This window comes from Homarus americanus, unplaced genomic scaffold, assembly GCF_018991925.1.
Source record: "Homarus americanus isolate GMGI-L3 unplaced genomic scaffold, GMGI_Hamer_2.0 scaffold54433, whole genome shotgun sequence".
NCBI classification, from domain to species: Eukaryota; Metazoa; Arthropoda; class Malacostraca; order Decapoda; family Nephropidae; genus Homarus; species Homarus americanus.
In genome coordinates this window covers 1-21,044 of record NW_024731440.1, presented here as the reverse complement: position 1 = coordinate 21,044, position 21,044 = coordinate 1, and the positions used below count along the sequence as shown (strand labels likewise).

General features: G+C 40.5%; 1 protein-coding gene across 1 annotated transcript; it reads right to left on the bottom strand.

Annotated features, from left to right (window-relative positions):
• Window positions 1-12,929: 12,929 nt before the first annotated feature.
• Window positions 12,930-17,153, bottom strand: LOC121867607 (phytanoyl-CoA dioxygenase, peroxisomal-like). The gene is made up of 3 exons (XM_042367619.1): window positions 17,034-17,153; window positions 15,102-15,242; window positions 12,930-13,677 (listed from the first exon to the last, which is right to left on the bottom strand). The coding sequence occupies exons 1-3, from the start codon at window positions 17,109-17,111 to the stop codon at window positions 13,624-13,626; spliced, it is 273 nt and encodes a 90-aa protein (XP_042223553.1). The 5' UTR covers window positions 17,112-17,153; the 3' UTR covers window positions 12,930-13,623.
• Window positions 17,154-21,044: the final 3,891 nt, after the last annotated feature.

Here is a 21,044-nt window from a genome sequence, read left to right as displayed (position 1 = left end):
CTACATCACGCTTGTAACCATGCTGCCTTCCCAGCACCAAGCTGCATTGTACATCCAATACAACATGTATATAGAGAGCACATTGTGAGTTTCCTTTCTCCATTCCATCCTGAGTGAACACCAAACATTTCATACCCCACAAATGGTGACCCCCGGAGATTCGCACTCACACAGGATGGAGGAGAAACTGATCACGCTCCCAATCTTCAAGCAACATGGAAGACTGGCTTATCCACATAGAAGCAGCTGTCATCGGCTCTACAACTACTGTCTCTACACCGCAGGTTAGACACCCTAGAGCAGCTCTGCTACTCTAAGCAGACACCACCTCCTCTTCCTGCCCCAAGCACCACGTCCTACCGACCCCAGCACACCCGTCCTGCCTCAGATGCCGAGCCCGGCCCAGCAGTAACCCCTGCCGCCCCTGATGCTGCCTCTGTTCCTGAGTCTGGACCCACACACCCCTCTTTTCTCCCTCAGGTACTCCCTGCTAATGTCCTGCACCCTGCTGCTGTCGTGGACCCAGCTGCTGTCACGAGCCCTCATCCGCTTCTGCTGACGCAGCCCCTGCTCCTGACCCAGGCCCACACACCCCAGCAGGCGCATCTAACGACTCTGTACCTGCCGTGAGGGAAGCACAACATTCATCGCCTCCACACACCCTTTTTCTCCCTCTCTTCTCCCACAGATAGTGTGTATATAGACAGTTGTATCCAGCGACCGGCTCATCCACGCCATCGCCGTTGTCTCACATGAGGCATGCACCGCCCGTTCTGCCTCACATGTGCTAAGCAACTCTGCAGACAACAAGTCTCCTACACCGCCTGGAGGGAAGGGGGAGTATTGTAGTGGAATTCTCCCCTACAAACGCTGTTTGCCGACCCCACCAATTCCCCAGTGTATGCCTCGTGGTCTAGGTCAACCAGCGCCGCCATACACCACGGAGCGGGGGTCAACTGCTAAGCCACTGCAGTTTTTGAAAATACTGTATCTGTAGCTGACATAGAGAATTTTACTCATAAGAGCCACATTTACAGTCCCCTACAAAAGTTCTGTCGTCTCTCCCCCTGAACCACGAACCCCGAGATTCAGACGCGTGAACCGGGGCAATAGACTGATACATTATTCTGTCCTTAATGATTCGAATTCATGAGTCTGATTCTCGGGGTTCGTGGTTCAGGGGGAGAGGCGAACGGACTTCAGTAGTTGACTGTATATAAAGCACTTTCTGTGGTACCTAAACACTTTCTGTGCCACATAAACGAATTCTGTGCCACATAAACCCTCGATTATATCTTGAGACTGAGGGGCATAAATTGCTGGACAGACAGACAGACGCCACAGCTTCCAATAAGCTTCACTTCAGATGGAAATTGTGGGGGTCATATTTTATTCACGAGGTTAATCAAGTGTTTGTGTGTGGGACTTTGACCGCGACTGTGTGTGTGTGTGTGTGTGTGTGTGTGATATTGTTCACGTTTCTCTTCTGTATAACAAGTGAAACTCAGAGTAGGAAATATAGGAAGAATTTTAGTTGCAGGATTGTAAAGTGAGGGAGTTTGGTAGCGTGACCGGTTAGTTACTTTGACTTGGTATTATATTCTTAGGGGGAATACTCTAAATACCAACTCTAAGTACAGCTATTTATTAGTTAACTCAATGCTATGGGCACATTAATAAATCATTATATCGAAGTTACTAGACAATGACTCTCGGACACAAACACGAAATGGATACACTTCCCACCGTAATTAACTCACCCTATGGATCGCTCTGACAATGACTCATGTGTGACCTGAGGGAGGCCCAGTGGCTGGGGAATGTCTGCATGTGTGGCTGGACTCTGTCTCCTGTGGGAGACTCTGCTAGCTGGGGACTCGGTGCTGGGAGTGGGGAGAGAAGTCTCCCTCCCGATCTCGACTAGTAAAGAGCGTGATTCCTCTTTCTTCTGAGTTTTGTCTCTCCCTGTCTGTCTCTGGGAAGGAGCTGTCGGCCCCTTCTCTGTTATAATAGTAATCCGAATGTCTGTGGAAGGAACTGCAGGCTCCTTATATTGAAGATATCCAGCCGTACTCAGATCCGCGGCTTAGCGACAACAATCCTCCACTTTAAAATGTCCTCGTGGTGTTTTTACTAATCCTCCAAGGTTTTGTATCTCTGGGGACCTAGAATAAAATTTTATTCTTCCTTCCTAGGGCTTTGTGTGTGTCTGTAGCACTAGCTTACTAGAAGTCTCTCTTGACTAACATATTATCTAATTAATAACAAGCTAACTAACGAACTGACTGACTGACTGACTGACTGACTGACTGCTTGACTGTTACAACTGGTGCTCATTTCATACGAGAGCAACCTGTGATATCTCTGACAACAACTAGAGTATGTAATAACCAAACTTTGATATAAATATAAATTTGATATTAATCCTGGTAACTAATTTTCAACACACACACACACACACACGTCGATGAAAAGGCATAAGTATCTAAGAAATTTCCTTCTTTATCTTAATGTTATAAATCTTTGTGAGTACGTATTTAGTGAAGCTGTAATACCTTTGATATATGATTGTAGTGTATGTGTTGATGGGGGTGTGGGAGGAAAGGAGGGGAGGGGAGGGGGTTGGGTAAGAGGTGGAGGAGAGAGATGAGAAGGAAAGTAGAGGAGAAGTGGATTTGCGTTAAGTAAGAGGAGGAGGACCGTGGGGAGGGAGAGAATCTTTAAAAGCCTGACAAGTCGAGGGCTCTCTTCCCCCCACTCCCTCCCATCCATGTAAAACAAAATCATTCTCCCCCACCGTAGCTTTCCCCCCTCCTCACCTCTACCCCCCTCCTTACCTCTACCCCCCCTCCTCACATCTTCCTCCTCCTCACCTCTCTCCACCTTCCTCACCTCTACCCCTCCTCCTCACCTCTACCCCCTCCTCGTCTCCTCCCTCTCCTCACCTCTTCCCCAGTTCCCACCGGGAGGCTGAAGAGACACTTGATAGGGAGTAGCCAGGGGGGTCACCTCAAGACTTACAGAGCAGAACGTGAGGGCATTATCTCCTCCTATACCAGAGAATTCCACACACGCTTTTTGATTCTAAGTTGGAAGTTTATAGAGAGAAAATAAAAAAGGAATATGAGTTACTTTAACCATATGATTTATAAGAGATGATAGTAGAAATGTACATAACTCCCTCCCCTCCCCTGTTGAGTACAATGTCAACATCATGAGTACTGTATCATCGTACTCGAGGGGTTAATTCAACGGTACTCAGGGGATTAAAATTGAATCAGCTGCTTGTCCAATTAACCAGTCCGTTCACACATATTTATATTTGGGTTTTAAGTAACGAAACCCAAACGGTAGTTCCTTTGTTTTATTAAAAAAGGTTGTATATATAATTCCCGAGTGTATATCAACCGTAAGTCTCACTGTCTAGGAGTGAATGAGAAAGGGACGGCGTTTATGTATGATAAACGTTTGGTCACGTCCTTTCGATATGAGTTGAGGTGAGCTACTGAAGCTTAGGGGCATCGCAGTGCGTGCTTACAGAAATGCTGAGCTATGGGTCTCGCCCTCTTGGGTAAGTTGCCCGCTCACGTGTCAATCTCATGTCTTACTCATAGACAGTGGAAAGTTACAGGGTGGTGAATCTGAATATAATATCAGATGTATTGACCCATTTATATAATACGTTCTGTTGATGAGACAGGGGCCTATTACATCGCTCGGTCACCTACCAGCCGAGCTCCGTGAGGCCTAAATAACTCACAGAGTACAGTACATCCTAGACAACCCTAACCATGTTATAAACAGATATGTAGACACTAAGCTGGGGAAATTACTGTAGGGGTATTCTCTACTACAGGGGACCTAGACTTTTGTGTCGTACGGGTTAGTATGTTATGAACAATGTTGAATTTGGATGATACTGCCCGGTAATAACAGAACAGGAACATTATTGCCAGAATTAACAGAATAGAGGGAATCGTAAGACTTGGTAGTGCAAATTCCCGTGACAGGTAAAATGGCAAGTTATTATTCAAATCAGCAAAATGTGTCTCGTTCAAGAAAGCTAACACTTTTAATTTCTCTGATACTATTTGAATATCCTTGATAGTGAAATTCATTATAGGAAGTGGAATTAAAGCAGACTTGAGTTTTCGATTTAACGCAAAATGCTGATGAGTAGGCAAGGTCCGTAATGTACTACAAGTGATTTCACAGTAATCAGGAGCCTTGTAATGCCCTTTCACAACTAACTGCTTAACACCATTTTGGCATTTTAATATTACAGTAGTGAGATTTGGAAAGAACAAATACTGCACATTGTGAAGGTGAGCGTGGAACACAGTCTTTAGACTAACTGGCCTATAACTGCATTGCGCTAACGCTGTGCGTACATTTGGTTGTATGACTGCCAATTCACATATTCCCTCTGCAGCAGGAATAAATGCAAACATGTAGGCTGGACATACGTGTAGGTGTAGATAAGACGACTTACACCGTGACAGTACCTCAGAATCCTCTATTGATAACTATGAATATTCTTCATCTACTAAGAAAAGTTCTTTAGGCCTATCTAGGGTATACAGTGTGTCGTTCACAAACCAGGGGAAGGGTTCTAAATGCCATGCATTAAACTCATGTTGCCCTCGCATAGGAATGTGGATCAGAATTGCATTGTGCGTGAGGGTTGACTCCAACAGTGGGTAATGATATTGAACCTCATTGTCATTGAAAATAGGAGTTAAATGATACTGCAACTTGGCTATTTTTAAAGCTTCAAGAAGCGTCTGCACAGGCACAAGCTTCGCGTCCACACGTCCTATCCCGGCATCTACAATGCTGTCTATTAGTTCATTTTTAGAGGTTACAATTTTATGAACTGAAATTTCAGCAGCATGCAAATATTCTGTGAAGTAAAGGAGCCATTCTAACGTCGGGATTGCTTTCTGTAACCTAGTAACAATCCTCGAAACTTGGTTAGACTCCATTATGATTGCATTAACCTTTGATTCTAGAGCAGTAATCGCGTGAAAGGTTTGAGAAATAACACGATTCTGTTGAGATACAGCTTGAACGACAACGTTCATGAAACTATTGTCGAATTCATCGAAGCTGTGCTGAGACCATGAAGAATGTCCAATGCTGATTGTAGTTGGCCGTCGACGTTTTCCATCTGACGCGAAAGTACGAGTTAACTTCTACTCGCAGAACGTAGTTTCATACAATAGTCATTTGGGACATTTTGCTTCTGAACAGTCTGTAAGGATGTATCAATCACATTATCATCAACTTGAGGTAAGACATTTATCTGGGTCTTCTTCAGACGATCCGCGTGCACGACATCTGCGATCTGTGCATTAGGCTTCCATATTTTGAATTTGTTGCCTGCTTCTTTTGAGATTATGCGGAATGGACCAGAAAATTTCGCCGAAAGTTTGGAGTTCCTTTCAGGTACCTGTAACATAACAGCGTCCCCAACGTTCAGTGCGATAGGTTTAGCATGTTTATGCTGTTTGATGATCATTTCGGCGCGTGACGCCGCTAGCTGTGATCGTACTTGGTTATGAATTTCTGTAAAGACATGAATTTGTTTTGCCGCAAAATCATCCGTATTATATACCGGGTATGGCGCCTCTGTAAGGATGTCGTAAGGCAGACGTTTATCTGTGCCATAGACAATATAGTAGGGTGTTTTGCCCGTAGAGCTATTAACTGACCCATTAATCGACGCTGCAACCTGCGGTAACCAATCCTCCCATGCGTATTGAAAACCACTAACAAATGGACGCAGTGTTTCTAGGATTTTACGATTGGTTCTTTCAACAAGGCCATTAGCCTGTGGATGATAAGCTGTCACAAAAGTTTGTTTAATTCCATATTGTGCACATATATGCTCTATTAGCTCATTCTTGAACTCTGTTCCATTATCAGAGAGTAGAACTTTAGGCGTAGTATATGGACATATGAGATTCATCACTAATGCATAGGCTACTGCTTCGGCCGTTTTGCTTTTTAGTGGGACCAAGACCACGAACCTGGAAAAATGATCCACACACACTAAGACGTATCCTGATCCCTGATGACTCATTGGGAGTTATAACACATCAACAGCGACTGTGTCAAACGGACGGTCTGGTGTAGGATATTGTAGAATCGGGGCAGGTGATCCTGTCGATCTTTTATGTTGAGCACATGCCAAACAATTAGCTATGTGTAATTCTATGTCTTTCTTCATAGTGTTCCAGAAATACTTCTTTCGTAAATCCGCTAAGCATTTATCACGACCTTGGTGACCTGCTTGTGGGACATCGTGGAACAATGTCATTACTGCTTTGCGCAACGTGTCAGGTACGACTATTTGAGACACATTACCCTCAGGAGATTTTCTCGTCCTATTGAGTATGTTATGTCGTAATTCAAACTGACTTAAGGGAAGAAATAACTTGGGGAGTTTAACATCCTCGCCCGATTCGAGAGCAAAAATAACAGCTGACCAATATGGGTCGCGTCGTTGCTCATCTTCCAGCTGCGAAAGAGTGAATGTTGATACAGGCATAACTGGTGCTATATTTCTTGACAGAGCGTCGGCGACAACATTCGCCCTCCCAGGTAAATACCTAAATTCGGGGTCAAACTCTTGAATTGTCAGATACCAGCGTGCTAATCTGCCTGATAAGTTTCTGCCATGGAACAGTTCGGTGACTGCCGCATGATCAGTAAAAACAGTTATCTTGTAGCCAAAGATAATGTCTTTGAACTTCTTAAGTGCCCACACAACGGCTAACGTTTCTAAATGCGTCACCGAATAACGTGTTTCAGCATCGATTAGTTTGCGACTTGCAAATGCTATCACTCTAAACTTCCCACGCGTGTCCTCTTGCATGAGCACTGCTCCGACTCCAATTCCGGGAGCGTCAGTACAGAGAGTGAAAGGTTGAGTGTAGTCTGGGAATGCTAGAACCGGGGCATTGGTTAGCGCTGTCTTCAATGCCGTAAAACTTTCCTCGTGTTCAGCATCCTATATAAACACTGCATCTTTTTTTGAGCAACCTCGTTCGGGGCGATGCTAATGTTGCATAGTCCTTGATAAAGGAACGATTATAACCAGATAATCCGAGAAGGCTACGCACATGATCATTTGAGGTAGGACGCGGGAACTGAGATACAGCTTTGACTTTATCATTAACTGTGTGTATGCCCTCACCGTCAACTACATGACCAAGGAAATGGATTCTGGATTTTAAAAACTCGCACTTTGAGAGTTTTATTTTGAGTCCTGCTGTGGAAAGTTTGGCCAAAACTTCACGCAGTTTTATCAGATGGGAATCGACGTCCTTACTGACTACTATTAGATCATCCAAATAAGCGCAGACTGTGTTACCAATTAGTCCGGCAAACAGGGTGTTGATCATTCTTTGAAATGTTAGTGGGGCATTTCTGAGACCAAATGGCATTCGTAGAAACTCAAAGTGGCCTAGAGGCGTGCTAAATGCCGTGATTTCTCGTGATTTTTCATCGAGTGGTATTTGCCAATACCCACTAAGCAAATCTAAGTTGCTAAATACCGCATTATCCTTGCCTAAGGATTGCAATATGTCACTCAAGATAGGCATTGGGTACCTATCAGGGATTGTTTGATTATTTACGCGCCTGAAATCTATGACAGGGCGCCATCCACCATCCTTTTTCGGGACGAGGAATAATGGGCTATTAAAGGGGGATTTTGAGTGTCTCATGACATTCTCATCTAACATACCCTGTACCATATCTTGCACTACAGCGCGCTGGCTATGAGGTAGTCTATAAGCTGGTACGTAAATAGGGTTGGTTCCTTCCTTTAACGCTATATGATGGGATGTTAAATCTGTCTGACCTAGCGTTTCCCCTGGCAAGGCTACTATTTCTGTAGTCGGCAAGCAGCTCTAACAGGCGTGTCTTGCCCTGAGGATGATCGATCACCTTGACATGTGGTGCTATTTGATCTATCCTGGCCAGTCGAGTCTGTTGGCAATTCGCAACAATACCTCGAATTAGGAATTTATTTGGTTGCACTTCGACATTGTTGTGATATCTAGAAAATCACACACATAACAACCTTTCTTTAATTTCTTGATAATGTGAAATTGCTCCCGCAACCCCGTAGACTTGTGTGTGTGTGTCACAGTAGACACAGCTGATTCCAAGGTCCGGTGATTGGGTCAATGCTCACAAAAATCCTGAGTACAGCAAACCGCCGCTAATTGTTACACAACGTCATCCACAACACCATACCTCAGAATGCTGAGACCATCTCTCAGACCGGATGTGTCATCATCACTAGGGTGGGTGCTGGGCGCTGGCAACTGGGGGTTGTTTACGCCATACGAAAGAATTTTGTTGACAGGATGTTGATTGATGAGCAGTCACAACAACTGCAGTCACGTCCTGTCACACCCTGGGCAGTGAACGAATCATTTGCAGAAACTAATGTTCACTTCAGCTCACAGGATTGTTGCGTTGGTGAATTCCTCATTCTGGTAATGGAGAGTACTCTTCAACATTGCAGGTACTATCTTCCAACTCTTGCTGCTGTAATCACGCTGGGAAGGTGTGTGGTTGAGGTCGAGAGATATCTCTGACGCAAGATCCGCCTTCCTCTTAATAGGATTGGTAGACAACACTTTCGTCCTAGCGGTGAGCATAGGTTCAGAATGACTCATTGCTGTGTAGGAAACACCTTTAAACGTAACACTATTATTACGTGGATGAACATCTATCATGTTCTTTCGAAGAGTTGGTAGACCAAGTAACCCGTCAGCTGGCAAATTGAACTGCTGAACTATATAAAAGTCCGCGTAGAAGGGCGTACCACGTCTTGAGAATCTGAGAGGTAACGTCACCATTCCTTTGATGCTCAGCTGAGTACCTGAAACTCCTTCGAGCTCAGCGTTACTAGGCCTCCATTTGAATTTGCGGTGAGGGAATTTACGTTGTAACTCGTGATATGATGTCAAGGCCAATACATTAGCGCAAGCACCTGTGTCTATATCAAGAGCCAATCTGGTATTATCCACTCTCACCGGCACTGACAACACTTCCACTTTTCTAAGCGCCGCTATAGAAGTGTTGTAAGGAGGGGCGGGAATTACCCTATCTATCCCTCTCCTTGCTGTAGTGTGCGCTGGTCTTCCCCCGATGACTTGTCCTGGGGACGTTTCTGCTTGCGCCTATACGACACCTCCGTTTCACTTAGGTCCACTCCCCTAGCTTTTATTAGTATATCGCACTCATGTGAACTATGAGATGTCGATTTGTGAAGAGCGCACCATTTGCGCGCTGTCTGGGTAGGAGGAGGAGGTGCTGCTTTTGCTCCCTCTCTGTTTGACCTTGAGAATGGCTTTGCACCGGGTGTGGCTTTATTTGCACTATTACCTCGGAGCTGAAAACAATCTTCCATTACGTGGCCACGTTTATTACAATGTGCGCATCGTAACGATGTTTTCTGTTTATATGTTAGGCGGGGAGGAGCGATCGGAGCTAAGTGTGTCGCGTAAGGAGTCTGGGAGTGAAGCATCTGAGGCATCTGAGACTGCTGGGGTTGTGGTGACGTCACTGAGGGTTGCGCCAGTAAGGGGCCCGTAGCCTGGGGACAGAGCTTGTTTGCGTATTCCACCATATCCAAGGGTGGTTCATACTGTACTTCCTGTGCCCGGCTATATAAGGGAACACGGACGGAAAGAAGAAAACTTATTAGTTCTATCAATGTTTCCACATTTTCTGGTTGCATATCACCCCGTGAGTTGTACCAGCCTGATGACCGGAAGGTCGCTTGCATGTCCTGGCGAACCTGGCCCGCGATGTCAACAGCGTCAACGGGTGTTTCGTTTCGTATACCTGGAATACAGCGATCCAACCATCTGAAGATCCATTGCAGTTGGCCCAGCTGTGACCTACCCCCAAAAATCCCAATTAGCGTTCGCTTGAACTTTTCATAGTCAGGGCTTTGTAAACCAAACGCATTTAAACACTACCTCAAGTCATACAAACTACCATAATTCATACACACTACCATAAGGCATACACACTACCACAAGTCATACACACTACCACAATTTATGCACACTACCACAAATCATACACATTACCACAATTCATACACACTACCACAATTCATACACACTACCACAAATCATACACACTACCATAAGGCCTACACATTACCACAATTCATACACACTACCACAAATCATACTACCATAATGCCTACACATTACCACAATTCATACACACTACCATAAGGCATACACACTACCATAAGGCATACACACTACCATAAGGCATACACACTACCATAAGGCATACACACAACCACAAATCATACAAACTACCACAATTTCTACACACTACCGCAAGTCATACACACTACCACAATTTCTACACACTACCGCAAGTCATACACACTACCTTGACTCTCTGGAGTACAAAACAATCTCACCTATAGTACAACATTTCAGGTAAAGTGTTATATAATTTTGACTATGAAAGCTTATCTGTTCATATTGTTAAATTTGCTGTTATTCACGAACTGGTTAAGATATTCAACTCTCTAAAATACATTACCTTAAAGAGAGACTCGGGTCAGTAACCTGGGCAATAAATATTATACCTGTACACAAACTTCAATCGGCATCATTCCGATTTTGTGTTAGACAAAATGACTCAAAGGACGAAGGTTTTTGACAACCCTATTGAGACAACAGGAGTCACGGTATTCATTTTGAAATTCATCTGACCTAAGATACTTTTTTAAGTGTATAATCTTTGGTGATAGTTGTCATAATTATTTTACCGTCTGTCATAAACCAACAAGTGGTGTGCTCCTATAAGTCCAGGTTTGAGCAACACTGGAACATGTTTGAGTACATTCACGAGCCCGTAGACGTAGTGTGTGTGAGGGCCCAGCACATAGCAGCAGTGAGCAGTAATAAACTGATGGACTACCTGATTGACCAGAAGTAAATTATAGACTTGAAAAGCAGACTCAGACCAGGACAAGGTAGAGGCGTTAAATAAATTCTTTCCATCTGTGATTACAAGAGAGGATGCAAAGTATCGCAGTATTGTACCTGCTTTTGAGGAAAAACGGATACAGTGTAGCGTACTGTATGTGGCCAGTTGTCAATTCTCTTAGTATGGGCACACAAACGTACGTACATGAAGATATCTCACACTCAGGAATGAGGTAGAATAGAAACTCACAATGCGCTTTCTGTATATATATTGTTGTACAGCGCAGTGCTTAGGAGTGACTAGGTGAGGAAAAACTTGCTCAGAGGTCCTGTAGGGCGAGGAGGTTTCTGAGGAAGCTGGGTGGTGAGGAGCTGTGAGAGATGTTGCTGGTCCAGTAGCCGAGTGTAGAATGGTCCCCCTGGCCAGGCATGGCCGTATTTATACAATTTACGAAGATCAGGATTCGGGGTGAGCGTAGCGAGAGGGCCAATCACAGCAGCTTAAGCGTAAGGTGTGAAACGCTCTGATCCTGTGCTGGAGGTTGAAGGTCGAGACTAGGTCGGTGATCGTACCCCTACGTCCATTGCATAGATCTAGTCTCTCGGCGTAGCTGGCTGTACGCTGATTGACTGGTAGGCGCGCGGCTGGAGCTCAGTTGGGAGTTGTTGGGGAGAGGAGCCAATACAACACCACTAATGCTGTTGGCACATACTAGGCATGAACAAGCTCTCTGTTGCACACTGTTGACAAGTGTTCGCAAGTATTAGGCATATATATCTTTTTTCACTTTTATCCTTGTCATATTATGGAATAAATTTTGTGTGTGTTTACCTTTACTTTAAATGTTCTCGTTCTAATTGGGTTTTTCTTTGTTCTGTTGCAGATGTATATGAATTTATGAGTTGAATAAAGCCTTGATTACTGAAGGTGTTTGATATCATATGACAGTTAATTCAACTTATATTCTACTAGCAACATGGAACGTATACTCTGCCCCGACAAGCTTGATGTTGATCCAAATTCCCCAGCTGCTGAGAAAGAATACAAGCATTGGCGTAAAACTTTTGAAAATTTTATTGATGAGCGTGAAGACAGAGCGCCTGACAAACTAAAATGTTTGACAAAATATGTGTCTGCTACTGTGTATGAATACTTTGGTGATGCAACGGAGTTTGAAAAAGAAAAATGAGATATTCGCCAGACATCAGCTCTCCACAAGACGTCAGCGTCCTTCTCAAATGCTGGATAAATTTCTTCGCGACTTGCAGACTCGGCAAAGATTTTAATCTAAAAGCTGTCACAGCCAAAGAATATCGTTAAGAGTTAGTACGGGATGCCTTCATCAACGGACTGTCTTCAAAAAATTTCAGAAATTTTCTAAAAATTTTCAGAAATTTTCCCAAAATTGTTCGAAATTTTCCAAAAGTTGTCCGAAATTTTCCCAAAATTTTCCGAAATGTTCTAAAAAATGTCCAAAAAATTTCCAAATTTTTCCGAAATTTCCCAAAAAATTCAGAAAATTTCCAAAGAATTTCAGAAATTTTCCAAAATTTAAACAAAAATGTTCGGAACTTCTCCAAAATTTAAACAAAGTTTTTGGAAATTTTTTTTGAAATTTTTTGAAAATATTTGAAATTTTTTTTAAAATTTTCCTATATTGAATGGCAATTAACACTTAAAGGACAATGAAAATCGTGGAATTCTTCAAATATATGCAACATATTAGCAATATACAGTACAGTACCTACATACAGAAGTATATATGCAATGTATTTTATCAATATACGTAATTGCAGGTCAATTGTTTCTCTTACTATTGACAAAACATCATACATATATTGTTTCTCACTTTTGATCTTTTATTCCCATTTTGTATTTCTTTATGGTTCTTTATTATTATTATTACATTGTTATTATTATTATTCTTTTATTAACAATTATTATTTTTATTATTTTTATTACTTTTTGCCCCCCAGGCCCCGACGTGGGTCAGTGACCTGTGACCAAGTGGGCTAATCCCGGAATTAAAAAAAAAGTACAGTACCAATATATAAAAGTATACACCCGGTATGCAACTGATTATCAATATACATACGTACAGTACGTATATGTATAAAAGTATCCTGTATACTCATTGTATTATCCATATGTATATATGCAATGCATTATCAATATATGTATGTACAGTACGTGTACAGTATATACGCAGTACGTATATATGCAATGTATTATCAATATGCACACCGGTATGTACAGTTGCCGGCAAAAGTTCTCCAACAACTTTCTACACAGGGCTGTGGGAGAACTTTTGCTGGCAACTGTACTGTATAGTAGATTCACTGGTTAATATGCAACACAATAACAATTTCGTGATAACAACATCCCCTTTTACAACTTATTGATATGCATTAACGTAAGACCGGCTCATGATAAAGTGAGCCAGCCAGAGTTGTGGTGAGCTCCACCAAGTTAGGTCAAAGTGATGTCCACCCATGATATGATTTAGACCAGCTTAGGTATTAGCTGGGGTTCCCCATACACATTAATGAGCAACTCTGATGTATAAAGTAAACTATGAATTTATGTCAGTACAGGAGATATATCCACTTGACAGACAATCACACAATAGGTCATTCATTACAAGTTGATTTCCACACCACGAACTAAACGGCTGCGGAACTTCCAGATGTCCTGTAAAGAAATGTTAAGAGTGATTTATCAGGCTTTTATTCACATAATATGGTATTACGAGTAACCAAAAATAAACAGCAAAATTTTGTAATTTTACTGTAAAATATTTGATTGGTATAAATTATTAGAGGCCATAATTCTTCTATTCAATAGATTCCAAACTTCTTGAACTTACTATTATTTCAAATAAATTTTGTCCTATTTTACAGTCTGTGAAACTTTGACATTACATGTTGACTGTTTGCTGATGGTGTTCCACTATGAAATCATGTGACATTCCATCAACTGATCTATCATAGGTCTGTCAAGCAATTTTTAATAAATTAAACCTAATGTTACTATCAATTTCCATTTCTGAAGAAGTTATAGAAGATCACTGAATTTGTTTAAATGGACAGTTGGGCTATAAGATGACAATTTCAAAGCTTAAAACTTTATCACCAAACAGTCCACACACTCCATTAGTGCTTCAAACATTGAAAAGTATTATGTAATTTATATGATCTTAAGTTTGGAAAGAGTTATGTATTATTCATAAAACATTATCTAGGAAATCTGAAAAATAACTGAACCTAAGAATTGTAATAAATAGTATTCATTCACACAATACACTGCTTATCACTGGTTAATCTCCAATCATCATTAAACTAAACACAGCACTACCACTTGTATGTAAAATTGTGTATAAAAATAATTTAAACTACAATGGGATTTTCTTTCTACACAGAAACTAATGCAGTAGTTACCTGGAAACTTTTAAGTTTACATAGCAGGAAGTGAAGTTACCTTCCTTGTATGATTTGGATACTTTGAAAATGTACTGTATGATCCCACTCATACTGAGTTATATAAACAAAATATATCCTTTTAATGAATGATAAACACTCGCATGCATTATACAGTATAGGGATGACTGATCATGAAATCCCATTTTTTGTGAATCCTATAGTCAGCCAGCTCTAAAATACCAAAAATTACTTTGAATATACAGATATTTCGAAATGTAATATTTTCAGTGTTTATGGGTCTACATAGCCCCCGAACCATTGGTCCATACATCTATTACTGGTAACTATATATCTGTATGTACACAACCATACTTCCCCATATTCTTTCTCACAAGCTCCCATACGTTCTTTAGTCTCTCCTCTACCCACCCTCCCTTTCTCTTCCCTTTTCCCTATCTCAAGCCCTTTCCTAATTCCTTTTATTATGCCTCTGTCAGTTCCCTCTCTTTTTTCCAGCTTTTTTCTTCACTCTCTCCCCCTTATACTCTTACTGGGTGAATCAGTGTTAAGAAACACTTAATATCCCTGGAGCTATACAACAATTAGCATAAATCGTTGCAAAAAACTTTGTTAGATCATTAACACACAACCTTCCCTTACAATCTAAATTAAAACTTGTACTGTATAATATTTTACCTTGAAATTAAGGCCCTCAATACCTTTCGTTACAGCTACTTCTTCAATTTCCTTGGCAATGTTCTCTTGGGTTGTACCTTTCACATCAATATAATCACATTCTGAACTTGCAAAATGACAGGCTATTGCCTTGCGGTAATGCTGAAAAGAAAAGGGCTTAGAGTACAGTATGTACAGTATATCAAAATTTTATTTATAAAGAAGTCAAGTGTGTAATAACAAAAAAAAAAAAATTTAATTTTCAACCACTGGTTCCAAAAGTCCTTAGCCACACTCATTAGAACATCTAAGAAAAGCTGGTCACTAAGCCTATGAGGTTCAGTTTATGAAAAAGACAAAGTGGATCCCATAATCCTGATGGCCCATTAGTGTCAGTGCAAATTTAGCATACTAAATACATAAGAACATAAGAATGGAGGAAACTGCAGCGGGCCTATTGGCCCATACTGGGCAGTCCCGTTTACGCCCAACCCCTATTGCTCATATAAGCATCCAACCTATGTTTGAAGCTATTCAGCGTATTCGAGTTAATGATGATATTTGGTAATTTGTTCCATTCATCCACTACTCTGTTTCCAAACCAGTGTTTACCTATTTCACGCCTAAATCTAAATTTGTCTAATTTAAAACCATTGTTACGAGTTCGCTCCTGGTTGGATAGTTTGAGTACCTTTGTAATGTCCCCTTTGTTTAGCCCTGACTTCCACTTATACACCTCTACCAGGTCGCCCCTCGCTCTACGTCTCTCGAGGGAGTGCAAATTAAGATGCTTTAACCTGTCTCTATACTCAAGGCTCCTAATGCCCGGGATTAGTCTTGTCATTCTCCTCTGAATTCTTTCCAATGATTCTACATCCATCCTGTAATACGGTGACCAGAACTGAACTGTGTAATCCAGGTGTGGTCTCACAAGCGCAAGATACAGTTTTAGGATGACCTCGCTAGTCTTGTAACTAACACTCCTTTGTATGAACCCAAGTTCTTTATTAGCCTTGTTATGAGCAAAAACACATTGTTTACTTGGCTTAAGGCTCCTACTTATCATTACTGCTAAATCTCTCTCGCAGTCGGATTTCTCTATGGCATCGTTGTTCATCTGGTATCTGGTTTCCCTGTTTACATCTCCTATACTGAGTACTTTACATTTGTTCACGTTGAATTTCATCTGCCATTTCTCAGACCATTCGAAAAATTTGTTTAGATCGTCTTGTAGTTTTGCGGAGTCCTCGTCAGATTTAATAACACGTCCTATTTTAGTGTCATCAGCAAATTTACTTATGATGCTGTCTATGCCGATATCTATGTCGTTTATGTATACTGTATAATAAATAATAATGGTCCAAGTACTGAGCCTTGGGGAACTCCACTTGTGACGTTGCTCCAATGGGACTTAATGCTGTTAATGCTCACTCGCTGTTTCCTGTCCAGTAACCACGCCCTAATCCGTTTAAGGATGTTACCTTTGATGCCATGTGCTTCTACCTTTCTAATTAGTCTGTCGAAGGCTTTGCTAAAGTCGAGATATACCACATCATAATTGTGCCCCTTGTCCACCGATTCGAAAACTGATGAAAAGAATGTTAATAGATTAGTTAGACAAGAACGTCCGCTTGTGAAGCCATGCTGGGAATCATTGATCAATCGGTGCTTCTACAGGTGATTTCGTATAGAGTTTGAAATGATTGCTTCCAGTAATTTGCTTACTATTGATGTTAGACTGATTGGGGGGTAGTTAGAGGATAAACTTCCAATACTCAAGGAGGCAGTATAGTTGGAGTTGCACTCCCTTCCCTGACTGCAAAGTTGATCATTCACAGCTAGGGCATCTAGGGGTGGCCTGGATGTGAACCAGAGATCTTTAGGGTGGAGTGCTTCTATGCCCCAGAAAAAAAAAAAATCCTCAACCACTACAAATAATTGGGTTTTCAATACCTGGGTACGATTAGCTTCTGATCCATGTAAAAGGATGGGGTGAAAGAAAACAGTGTCACCCTTTTCCATACTCAGCATTGTCTTGGGTACACCATCATAGCCTCTAACACCATGATCACACCATTCTGAAATGAGATGCAGTGGGAGCAAGTTGACTTCAAAATAATGTACTTTCAAAATTAACTGAAGAATGACAAATTATTGACCCCTTTTCAACATGTGCAATTAAAAGTCACTGCAGTCTAAACTTTTAGTCTTGCCTAATGTGGTATGTCTTATTTCTGTCCCTTTCTAAAAATAATGACAATATCTCTCTCAGCTCTACTTCAGTCCCTGTACAAAAATTGAGCCAGTTGTCAGTGCTAACAGCTTTGAGTACACTTCTGTACCACTGTTCATATTTCTCCTCAATCCACACAGGCCACAAAACAAGTCTTGGGTCAATACACCTTCAGAACCCTGCTCTCTGCAGAATGGAATCCCTTACAAAACCTGTAATAGTCTGAGTTCAAAATGAAATATTGTGAAGTACAGAGGGTCCCCAGGTTACGAATGGGTTCCGTTCCTGAGGATGTTCCGAAGTCGAATTTGTACGTATGTCAGAACACATGCTATGTACCTACTGTACTTACAGAACAATGTTTAAAATCCCACTATATCATAGCCTAAGTCCTCATATACAACTAAAATCAGCTAATTTGAAACAAAGAAATAGAATGACAAAATACAGTAAATGAATGTAAAAAATAAGTCATCAGGTAAATAAAATACTGTAAATTTCAAATATAACCCCGTTCCTAGCGGCAGGCGTTCGTAAGTCAGACATTTGTACGTCAGGGACCCCATGTATCTCAAAAATGTACCTGTCCAGACTCGGTGTGAAACATTGAGACAACTGATGATAGATATTGGGACATGCATTTAATTTGGTATACACCGGTAGTTTAAAAAACCCAATGCAATGTGTATTTATTTCGGCATAATTAATATGATATTAGGTTACCAAATGTAGTATTTCGGAAGACATCGGATCCTTCCTGGCAGATACTTTTTTGAAATACTGTACATAGGTCTGACATTGTGAATAAATAGTGATAAAAGAAGAAAGTTCTCTTATAACTTTTCTTTTAAGCTAGGTCATCTATTTTGTATTAAAGCAACTATTATTCATATCAGAGATAAAAAGAGAAAATCCTCAAAATCAGCTTCTTACCTCCCAGTCAGGATAGTCATGCTGTTCCAGAACTCCTTTATGTGACCCACGGATAACAAAGAGACAACCATTATCTCTGTTGATTTTCTCCATAGCTGTCCATGCACAAACAATTCTGTTGGCTGGCCTGCAACCACCATCCTTCTCATGAGCATAGGCTTATATGTATGTATGTATATATATATATATATATATATATATATATATATATATATATATATATATATATATATATATATATATATATATATATATATATATATATATATATATATATATATATATCTATCTTGATAAAATCACACGGGAAAATGGAAACAACGGAGTACTGTACCTTAGCTTTCGTCTTTATTCAAGACATCTTGAATAAAGACGAAAGCTAAGGTACTCCGTTGTTTCCATATACATATATATATATATATATATATATATATATATATATGCATATATGTATGTATGTATGTATGTATATATATATATATATATATATATATATATATATATATATATATATATATATATATATATATATATATATATATATATATATATCCACCCAAATATGATTATCACTCAAACATGAAATTTGGTGGGATTAATTTCAGTAATTAAGTACATCCAGAAGAACATAACAACACCAACCAAATACCTGACAAACCAATAATTAGCGAGTACTGAAATAAGCATTGTGAAAAATTTCATTAAAATATTCCAAGCATCATTACGGCCACTGATTATTCCGCAATCGAACTGTAGATGATAGCACCGGACTCGGCATGCTCCGGAGTACCTATACAGTGGGGTATGCTATAACGAACGTAATTGGTTCCAGAACCTCGTTCGTTATAGCATTCGTTCGTTATAGGATTAATCCGTTCCAGGCCCCCAAATACAACCACTTAACACTGAAAAAATTCTGTGGAAAATGTAAAAAATACGGTACTTTATCTTGCCTTAGTGTTATTCAGCATGCAGGTACCCCTAAACACTGGCACATCACTATCACTTCCACTGGGAGTCTTGGCTTTAAGGTCCTCAAACAATTGTTTAGCCTTCTCACAAATTATAGCTTCACTAATGTTACCACCTGCCATTTCTTTCTCCTTTATCCACACTAAGAGTAAATTTTCCATCTCTTCAATCACATTACACTTTGCTTTGCTAAGTCTAGAGATTCCCTTAGCCACTTGCACAGTTTTTAACTCCCCTTTATTCTTCAAAATCGTACATATAGTCGATTTAGCCATCCCATACTCATCACTAAGTTTCGCAATGCTTCTTCCATTCTCACGTTTCTTTATAATTTCTTTCTTAGTTTCAAGGGTTATTAGCTTTCTCACTCGCTTTGAACGATTCATTGTTACAATTGTATACTTGTACAACAAAATAGTTATACAAATAACGCGAATTTCCACATTAAAAGACGAAATTTCAACAATAACAGTGGTGCACTGGCTACACAATGAGACAAAGATGGCGCCTGACGCTCTTGTTGTGGGTCGCGGTACAACAATATTCATGCTCCAGGCGAAATAGTCCCGCATTCATCCGCGTTCATTGTAGGAGTTGCGTTCATTATAGCATTCTCAATTTTATAGGTAAAACCGTTCGTTATAGGAATATTAATAGTAGGATCCGTTCGTTATAGCATACCCCACTGTACTGTGATTTTGAACAAAATCGCATATATCTCGTTTTCTCTCGGCCCTGTCAAATACGCGTAAGGGTCCCTCCCTTATGCGTTTTTCCACCCAAATATGATTTTCTCTCTCACTTGAAATTTGGTGGGACTAATTTCAGTAATTAAGTACATCCATTAGAACAAGCATCATTACGACCACTAATTATTCAGCAATCGAACTGTCGATGATAGGACCGGACTCGGCATGCTCAGGAGTACCTATACTGAGATTTTGAACAAAATCGCATATATCGCGTTTTGTCTCGACCCTGGAAAAAACGCGTAAGAGGGGACCCTTATGCGTTTTTCCACCTAAATATGGTTTTCTCTCAGACATGAAATTTGGTGGGATTAATTTCAGTAATTAAGTACATCCAGAAGAACATAACAACACCAACCAAATACCTGAGAAACCAATAGTTGGAGAGTACTGAAATAAGCATTGTGAAAAATTTAATTAAAATATTCCAAGCATCGTTACGACCACTAATTATTCAGCAATCGAACTGTCGATGATAGGACCGGACTCGGCATGCTCAGGAGTACTTATACTGAGATTTTGAACAAAATCGCGTATATTGCGTTTTCTCTCAACCCTGGAAAAAAAGCGTAAGGGTCCCCCCTTATGCGTTTTTCCACCCAAATATGATTTTCTCTCGGACATGAAATTTGGTGGGATTAATTTCAGTAATTAAGTACATCCAGAAGAACATAACAACACCAACCAAATACCTGAGAAACCAATAGTTGGAGAGTACTGAAATAAGCATTGTGAAAAATTTAATTAAAATATTCCAAGCATCGTTACGACCACTAATTATTCAGCAATCGAACTGTCGATGATAGGACCGGACTCGGCATGCTCAGGAGTACTTATACTGAGATTTGCAGACAAAATCATATATATGTGATTTTTGTCGACCTGGAAAAAAATCAGGACATATCGTTTTTCCACCCAAATATGATTTTCTCTCAGACATGAAATTTGATGGGATTAATTTCAGTAATTAAGTACATCCATTAGAACATAACAGCACCAACCAAATACCTGAGAAACCAATAATTAGCGAGTACTGAAATAATCACCGAGAAAAATTTCATTAAAATAGTCCAAGCA